The sequence below is a fragment of the Monomorium pharaonis genome, chromosome 1, assembly GCF_013373865.1.
Source record: "Monomorium pharaonis isolate MP-MQ-018 chromosome 1, ASM1337386v2, whole genome shotgun sequence".
Taxonomy (NCBI): domain Eukaryota; kingdom Metazoa; phylum Arthropoda; class Insecta; order Hymenoptera; family Formicidae; genus Monomorium; species Monomorium pharaonis.
Window position 1 is genome coordinate 780,713 of NC_050467.1, and position 9,109 is coordinate 789,821.

Sequence of the window (9,109 nt, forward strand, 5' to 3'; positions counted from 1 at the left end):
TAAAAATTTATTCTAAATGTAGTATGTGCTGTTGATAAAAATAATTTAAAAAAAATAAAATTTTTATTTTATTTTATTTTTCTTTGTAACTGTTGTGTAACGGTTAGATAACATGTAATTATAACATGTTATATTGCTGAGTTGGAAATTGTAACTTACATGTAAGTTACGTGTAATTTCAGAGTAACGTAACCTGTCCCATACAGCACAAAGCTCCGATTAAGCTCCCAGGGAGTTCATTTTGCTGAGCTCCCGAGGAGCTTACAAAATTCGACAAAACAAGCTTCCAGGGAGTTTGTTTTATTGAGTTTCCGAGAAGCTTACAAAATTCGACAAAACAAGCTCCCAGAGAGTTTGTTTTATTGAGTTTCCAAGAAGCTTACAAAATTTGACAAAACAAGCTCCCAGGGAGTTCATTTTGCTGAGCTCCCGAGAAGCTTACAAAATTCGACAAAACAAGCTCCCAGGGAGTTCATTTTGCTGAGCTCCCGAGAAGCTTACAAAATTCGACAAAACAAGCTCCCAGGGAGTTCATTTTGCTGAGCTCCCGGGGAGCTTACAAAATTCGACAAAACAAGCTCCCAGGGAGTTCGTTTTATTAAGTTTCCGAGAAGCTTACAAAATTCGACAAAACAAGCTCCCAGGGAGTTCATTTTTCTGAGCTCCCGGGGAGCTTACAAAATTCGACAAAACAAGCTCCCAGGGAGTTCATTTTGCTGAGCTCCCGAGAAGCTTACAAAATTCGACAAAACAAGCTCTCAGGGAGTTTGTTTTGCTGAGTTTTCAAGAAGTTTACAAAATTCGACAAAACAAACTCAAAGAGATTGAACATATCGGGTAAATTAATGTACTGTATGTATAGTCATATAGCCGCGAGTAGTTCGCAAGATCGCCACTAGGCGAAGACACGGCGCTACTCCTTCTCGTGAGAAAATTTACTCCAAAAGGCTTATAAAAGAAAACCATTACTCACGGCTTACTTAGCAGTTAGTACTTTACTAGCAGCAAAGTGTAGTATATATTGTTTTTGTTACACGAAGAGAGTGCGTGGGCCTTCGCAACTCAGAGAAAGCTTCCGAAAATTGAGAAAATATAAAAATAAATTTTTTTTCCGGCAGCTTCTATGTTCGCTTTTGAGAGCTCTTTGAGAGCTTTATTTAAGCTCGCAGGGAGTTCAGAAATCATGTTTTAAGAATTCCCTGCGAGCTTCAAAATAATTCCCGTGAAGCGTGTATATAAGCTCCCTGATAGCTTCATCTAAGCTCTCAGGGAGCTCCCAAAAACGGACATAAGAGCTCCCGGGAAGCTTATATAGAAATTTCCCGAGAATTATTTTGAAGCTCGCAGGGAGCTCTTAAAACATAATTTCTGAACTCCTTGCGAGCTTAGATGAAGCTCTCAGGAAGCTTGTATAAAAGCTTCCCAGGAATTACTTTGAAGCTCGCAGGAAGCTCTTAAAACATGATTTATAAACTCCCTGCGAGCTCAAATGAAGCTCTCAAGGAGCTTTCAAAAGCGGACATAGCAGCTCCCAGGGAGCTCCGTGCGAATTTTTTGAAAGCTTAAATGAAGCTTATGAAAAATTTTGTGAGCTCCTCGGAAGCTCCCCGGGAGCTCCCCGTGCTGTGTGGGGTTATATTCGGTTACATTGCTGTTACACTGCTGCTATATTACTATGTTCACTGGGACGCTTCGAAGCATTTGTAGCGTCAAGTGGACCGTAGCCTAAAAGTAGAACAAGGATAAACTGATGCTGATAGCGCTAATAGCGTCTCCCCGAACGCACCCTGAGTGTTAAAATCAACTCAACATTTTTAATATTTTATTAAAATTGGTGATTAATTATTAATAATATAAAGAAAAACGTAATGTCAAAAGTATTTTAATATTTATTAGACATTCAAGTAAAATACAATGTTTATATAAACATGTACATACATATATATATAATATATTAGTTATGAAAGCGAAGATCTTCAAGTTGCAAAATTGGAAAAAGAGCATGATAAAAACCATGCTCTTCTCTTTCTTTTAAAATTGAAGCCACCCAAAATCTTTTTTTCTTGGAACGCTTTTCATTTACGAAAAGAGCCACAACTGCAGCAATTTTTCTTTTCCTTGGAATTTCTTCATGTTTATAAATAATTTGCGCACACTGTAATAACCACTCTTGATATTAACACGGCCATTTTTTTCTTTTTAGTAACTCTCCTACCGGTCGTACCGATTCCGCGCGATTTTTGCACGCCGACTATGCCCTCTCTTGGCATATAAAAATACTCTGTTATTACTAAATACCGATAATCTCTAACCGAGCGAAACTATAAGGCCGGATCTACAATAGGTGTAATAAGTCTTATGCCATAAGAAATTGACCAATTATAATCGAATATGAGAAGAATAATCGAATATAATTGGTTAGTTTCTTATGGCATAAGGCTTACTACACTATTGTAGATCCGGGCTAAATATCGACATTGGAGTTATAAAACTGGCCAACTACAGCTATTCCTCAGAAGAATGGAATGGTTATGATTGGTCAGCTCTAGAAGTATCGATGTTATTAAACCTGTTTAAGGCCGGTATTCATAGTCGGATCTTATATTTAAGATCATCTTAAGTACTGTTTTAAGATGCCATCAGCCAATCACAGAGTCGTATTAGCATCTTAAGACATTGCTTGAGACGATTTTGAAATAAGATTTGACTATGAATACCGGCCTAAGGGTGTCGTGTAAACGTAATCTATGGCCGGTATTCACAGTCGGATCTTATATTTAAGATCATCTTAAGTACTGTTTTAAGATGCCATCAGCTAATCACAGAGCCGTATTAGCATCTTAAGACATTACTTGAGACGATCTTAAAATAAGATTCTCTACTATGAATACCGGCCTATGTGGTGCAGAGAATGTTTCCTTAGGCCGAAATCACATGGTGCGGAATAGAGCTGCGAAATAGAACGTGCGTCATAGAAGCAGCCAATCACAGCTTTGCCGCATTAGAATGCGTTGATGCGGCAAAGCTCTGATTGGCTGCTTTCATTTTCTCTTTTTAATGCTGGAGAAGTAGGGAGCATTTCTCCTCATCTCCTCGCGTTGATCCATCATTTCCCCTGTCAGGCTCTCCCTAGTACGATGATGTCAGAGAGAGAAAGAGATTCTTCATAATGGGTGCTTTCCATTTAGTAACACAAGTCGACACAAGCATCGTTCTATCTTTTTTTATGTTCAATGAGTAACAAAGATAGAACGACACTTGTGTCGACTTGTGTCATTAAATGGAAAGCACCCATTAAAGAACTATAATCAAAGATTCGCCAATGGCAAACACAATTTTGATTGGTCACTTGAGTCACATGGTTTATCCGCCATTGCGTACCCACGCTGGGCGAGGAAGAGGGGAGAGTGCTCTGTGTTGAGCAGTATAGGTTAAAGAAATATGTGTCAGAAATTATAAGGTAATTCAATCTCTGCACTCTCGAGGGTCACTATATTTTGACGATACACTCAGGAAGAACAAGAAAAATTAAATTTGCATCTGTTATATGGCTGCGTACAACTTGGAGCAGGCTCGCATTGTTTACTATCTCCACTACTCCAGATCCCAGCCCCAGATCCCAGCCCCCGGCCCCAGCCCCCATCCAGTCACCGTATGGGTACAAGATGGTGGATAGCAGTCATGGTGGGGGGCCATTGGCGCATCTTTGATTATAGGTCTTTACTTCATATATCTTTTTTCTTTCTTTTCGTATGCATCAACGCTTACAGCGGAATGCTCGGTCTATACTTACTATGTCTATGGTCAAGCGTCAGCGTGAAAAGGCACCTTCACATATATGGTTCTATGGAAAGTGTGTGTGACAACGTTCTTATATGCGCGATGCGCCTCGATAGATGGCGCGCGTTAACAAATACATTCTTATACCGTATGATATCGTATCTCAAACTAGAAACGAGAGACCTGGAGAGACTTCAAGAGTGACATTTATCTATTTCTGAGTAAAGAATAATCGCTAGAGAACCGTTTGCATGATTCTTAACAAAAATCTATATTGGTATTAATTTTATATTAAAAGAGAAAGACATTATTAATCCATATAATGAGCTTCCGAATTTGATCATTGTGTATTTGAAGTATTATTTTGTACTTTGAGAGATTTAACGGAATGTGACTTGACGCATAACATTGTATCCCTTATTTATATGTGATTTATGTTAAAATATAGTTAAAGGAAGCACGATCGCTGGATAGTGATATTTCTGAAAGGTAGCTCTTTATTATATCAAGAAAATTTTCGTATTTTCAAACATGAAAGTTGAATCATTTTTTCCAGTTGTTGCAAACAATCCTATCGGAATGACGTGCGATAATTAATATCGATGTAAAGGCAACTAATTCGATATTGAGAAATCAAAATAAAACAGGAACATATTAAAACTGTACGAGCAATGAAACATATTAAAAATTGTACGAGTAATGAGACATAGTCTTAAGAGAATGGGTGTATCTACCAGTTAAACACAAAGTGTTATATGTGCTAGCATCGAGTCTGTTACATTGGCACAAAGGTATTAACTTTTCCTTAATTATACATGTCATTATAAACAAAAGGTAATTATTTAGTTTAGGCACTGGGATTCAAATATCGATATAGTTGTGCTTATTTGACGTGGTTTTTCTTCAAACGAATGAATCTAGCAGAAAAGCCGTCGGTATGATAGGTTTTTTAACCTGAATATTCGTCAATTTTAACGATTAATATCTCCCTTCCTGAGGTAAAGCGACGCTTTTTTCTATCAGATTCGTTTGTTTGAAGCAAAACCACATCGAATAAGCACAACTACATCGATATTTGAATACCAGTGCCCAAACTGAATAATTACCAAACAAAATATTCTAAATTTATGAAGGAATCTGTTGTTAAAAAGTAACATGTCGAAAGAAAGATATTACATATATGTATACGAGTGGTTGTGCATGTGTATATAATATGCGTCACGCATGCATACATTAGGCATGTATTATTCTTACAATTGCATACTTTTTAAATACACTGGCTCAAAAAAAATACGAGACAAAAGTTTTGACCGAATTTTTAGGCAATCTTTAAAGTGATACAACTTTGCGAAAAATCATCCAAATTACATGTACTTTTTTTTTAAATTAAAGGGCAAAGACTCTAGTTTGAGAATCCCTAGGCGAAAGTTTGATTTGTTAAGTGTGAACCTTTTGTATGTACAAAATCCGACCGTTATTTTGTACATCATGTGGCTCTGAAATTCATTGGTGGAAATTTGTACTTACTGATCCGAATATAACGGATAGCTGACGCACCAATTTCATTGAAGTCAACAGAAGATCACATTCATCTATACTCATAAACCCACACATACACGTAAACATACATATACACATACTCATACATAAAAAATAAAAATTCAAATTTTATTTAAAAAATCAACTTTTCAGGGCCACATGATGTGCAAAATCCAATCGTCAATCTCCACGTGGTGCACATTGGGTCACTTTGATGATGGCGGTATGATTGAGTTAAACACGAATAAAATCAATGTTCAATATCATATTGATACTCAAAATTCATGATATTAAAAAAATACCGTATTTATTCGCTAAAATGCCCTAAAATGCAGTGCAAATTTCAAACTCGTGTGCAATTAACAAAAAACATCGTATCGACATGTATTTTTTTGAAATTGCTTAGAAAAGAATGAACTTTAAGATTCTGGATTAATATTAGCCAGATTTTAACGAGAGAAACTTGTGAAAAATGATAAACTTTTACTTTTTTCAATTAAAAAAAACATGTTTGGTTTTTATGCGATACAAAAGGTTCACACTTAACAAATCAAACTTTCGCCTAGGGATTCTTAAAGTAGAATCTTTGCCCTTTAATGATTTTAAAAAAGTACATGTAATTTGGATGATTTTTCGCAAAGTTTTTGCATCACTTTGAAGATTGCCTAAAAATTTGGTCAAAATTTGTCTTGTTTTTTTTTTTTGCTCCAGTGTATTTATAATACAGAATTTTTAAGTCAGAAAAATCTAATCTTTTAAAACTTATACTTATCTTAATCTGAAACCAATAAACTATATAAAAACGCGCAAGGGTTACCGTACCACACCGTCATTTGGGCATAGCGAACCTACGCGGACCCAAACTCATTACAATGCGGACAAACACATACACATAAACATATACACATACACTCATCCATACTGACCCATCTACATATATACGACACACACACACATGCACATATTTACATAACAGTCAATGTAATAAAACCAGTGAAAGAGTTTGAGAAAAGGCCCAGTATTATACGTGCCGCATATCTAAGAAAATTGGCACATTAAGCTCTCAAAACAAAAAAAAAACAAAAAATTAAAATGTATAATTTTATGCTTTATTTGGTTTTTAAGTTTATGATCCTTCCTTGTTATGGAGAGAGATCATATGGAATAAGATTACATATTTATTTATTAGGTATATTGAAACATTAATAGCCAACTTTAGCCTGTGGATTACCAAGTTTTTAAACATGTTTTCATCAGGCCTTAACTGTAATCTCTCGTTTCCCAGTTGTTTGGGTTATCCACAAGATAGTGAGGAATTGATCCCAAAAGTGGCACGTGAGCCAATCATTCTTAACGTTTATGATATGGTAAGTTAAAATTTATAAATAAGATGACTGTTATTATTAATCACTTCTACTATTGATTCTAATCATTTTTATAAATTCAGTTGCAATTAATAAGTTTTTATAAAAGCCAAACATTCTATTATAAAAAATAAATTAAAAAATGTTATTTTCCATTATAATCTTGATGTGTAACTTAATTTATTAAATGTCACGTAGTATTGGATAAATGAATATACCACACCTATTGGTCTTGGAGTATTCCACTCTGGAGTGGAAATATATGGAACAGGTATGTATTTTATATTTAAGAAATTGAATATGAAAAAATGAAAACTTGACAAATATATTTCTGCTATAGAATATGCATACGGCGGTCATGCTCAACCGAAAAGTGGCATTTTTGAAATTACTCCAAGAATAGCTGAGGAATTGGGTGAACAGTTTAGATATAGGTAAAATTTGTATATTTGTTTTTTGTAAATATAAATTGTAAGCATAGCATTCTCTTAAGTGCCATGAAACATTGGTGTAATTCTTTTATTTTATAGACAATCCGTTCATATTGGATATACAGATTTTACAGAAGAAGATGTTTCAAGAATTATTACAGAATTAGGGAAAGATTTTCGAGGAGACCGTTATCATTTGATGAATAAAAATTGCAATCACTTCAGCAGTCAGTTTACGTTGGTGCGTTACTTCTTTATATATTGAATTATAGTGAATTTTTTAAATATTATATAATGACCAAATTAAAAAACAAAATTAATCTAATATAAATTGATGTATTTTAGATTCTATGTGGACAGGAAATACCTGGTTGGGTAAATCGTCTAGCATATTTCAGTTCATGCGTACCGTTTCTTCAACGTTGCTTGCCAAAGGAATGGCTAACACCTGATGCTTTACAACATTCCTTAAATCAAATTAGTCATCACGAAAGTACACCACCGTCAGATACTTCCTTGTAACATTTGGCTGATACTTTTGAAATGCACGGTCTAAAATGCCGTAGAAGTTATACATTTTAGATAATTAAACATTGTGAAAAAAAGTTTATTAGGACTGACTATATATATTGCCAAGATTTGGAAACCTGAGAAACTGAACCGTCAAGACAAGGTACAAATTTGATATTGTACACTTGAATACGATTGCTGACAATTAGTACTGAAAAAATTGCCTTTGCCGCAACATGTTGTTTCCTAAGACGGCGATGCACAAGATCGCATGTGTTCTTTGTTGAATAATGCAGAATATTAATCAAGATATGATAGTTACATAATGAGTAAATAATTATGTGCATAAATTTAAACCACATAAATTTAATAAGTAGAAAATTTTTTTGCCGATAAAAACAATCTTGTTATATTAGCAAGACGTCTATTGAAATTAATTTGCTTACAAAGCTGAAAAACAATGTTTTAAAGTTGTAGAAGAACAATGGATGCACATTGAAGAGATAAATATATGTTCTATAAATACATGTAAGGCATGCATAGTATGCAAATGGTTTAAATATTTAATGATGTAATTACTTTCTATAATTAACATGACTTAATTAACAAACACCCATACGCGCGCACACTCGTACTTACACAGATACGTAAATAAACTTCCGTATTCTCAATACTTTATATTACCTTTAATTAGCCGAGTCTCCATATAAATTTGATATGTTATATCTTGCGCCTTCTTTTGTAATTTGATTTATCGCTCTGAATCGATTGTACACGTTTGGCATTTCTATTCTACGTATGTGCATTAAGCTATTAAAACACGAATAAAGATAGAGGAGTAAGTTAAAAATAAAGAAACTGTTTTCTCAATGAAGAATATAGAAGCTCCAATAAAATTAATTTATATGAGATATGAACAAATATTTTTAGTGAAACTCAAAACAATGTATACATTTTTTGTCGAATATAAGCGAAATTTCTAATTTTATTATTTTATATATAAAATATGTCGGAATAAACAAGTTAAATAACGTCAATATAGTAGAGAAGAAGAAAAGATTTTTTGAGTAATTTAAAATTGACTATTTATCAATAACAATAAAAGGTAAAAGGTATAAGAAAAGGTTTTAAAAGTTTTTAAATTATTAATCATATTTTAAAGGAATTTTTTTTCTTCAAAAGATCTTTTTTTCTTTCATTATACATCGAAATAAATTACGATTAAACCTCCACTTATAATTCAAAGTAATGATTATAGCGAAGGGAGAGGGAAGGTAAAGAAGCTTTAATAATGTTTGCATTTCTTAAAATGAACAATTATAGCGATGCTAATACAAATAATCTTTCAGGTATAGTTATATAGTTTTATGTAACAAAAACGTTTCTTGTTTTTACAAAGTATTTTTGTATTTTGTTTGTTATATTTAATCTCATGTTCATATGCGCGCGCGTACGCCTGCTCACACGCATGCACGCACACATAAA

General features: G+C 33.9%; 1 protein-coding gene across 2 annotated transcripts; it reads left to right on the plus strand.

Annotated features, from left to right (window-relative positions):
* The first annotated feature begins 3,773 nt into the window (after positions 1-3,773).
* On the plus strand, positions 3,774-8,661 carry LOC105828692 (deubiquitinase DESI2). Of its 2 annotated transcripts, XM_028193544.2 has the most exons (8): positions 3,774-4,057; positions 4,229-4,269; positions 4,337-4,571; positions 6,509-6,686; positions 6,882-6,954; positions 7,024-7,117; positions 7,214-7,355; positions 7,460-8,661. In XM_028193544.2, the coding sequence occupies exons 4-8, from the start codon at positions 6,564-6,566 to the stop codon at positions 7,634-7,636; spliced, it is 609 nt and encodes a 202-aa protein (XP_028049345.1). In that variant the 5' UTR covers positions 3,774-4,057; positions 4,229-4,269; positions 4,337-4,571; positions 6,509-6,563; the 3' UTR covers positions 7,637-8,661. The 2 variants fall into 2 exon arrangements, with proteins under 2 accessions (XP_028049345.1, XP_012522616.1); XM_012667162.3 differs by having other exon boundaries at positions 3,775-4,269; positions 6,605-6,686.
* The last annotated feature ends 448 nt before the right edge of the window (positions 8,662-9,109 follow it).

Coding starts and splice junctions, on each gene's coding strand:
- LOC105828692 (XM_028193544.2), top strand. CDS start 6,564: ATGTTTTCATCAGGCCTTAACTGTAATCTCTCGTTTCCCAGTTGTTTG. Junction 6,955..7,023: donor AGTGGAAATATATGGAACAG/GTATGTATTTTA, acceptor TTTCTGCTATAG/AATATGCATACGGCGGTCAT. Junction 7,118..7,213: donor GGTGAACAGTTTAGATATAG/GTAAAATTTGTA, acceptor TTTATTTTATAG/ACAATCCGTTCATATTGGAT.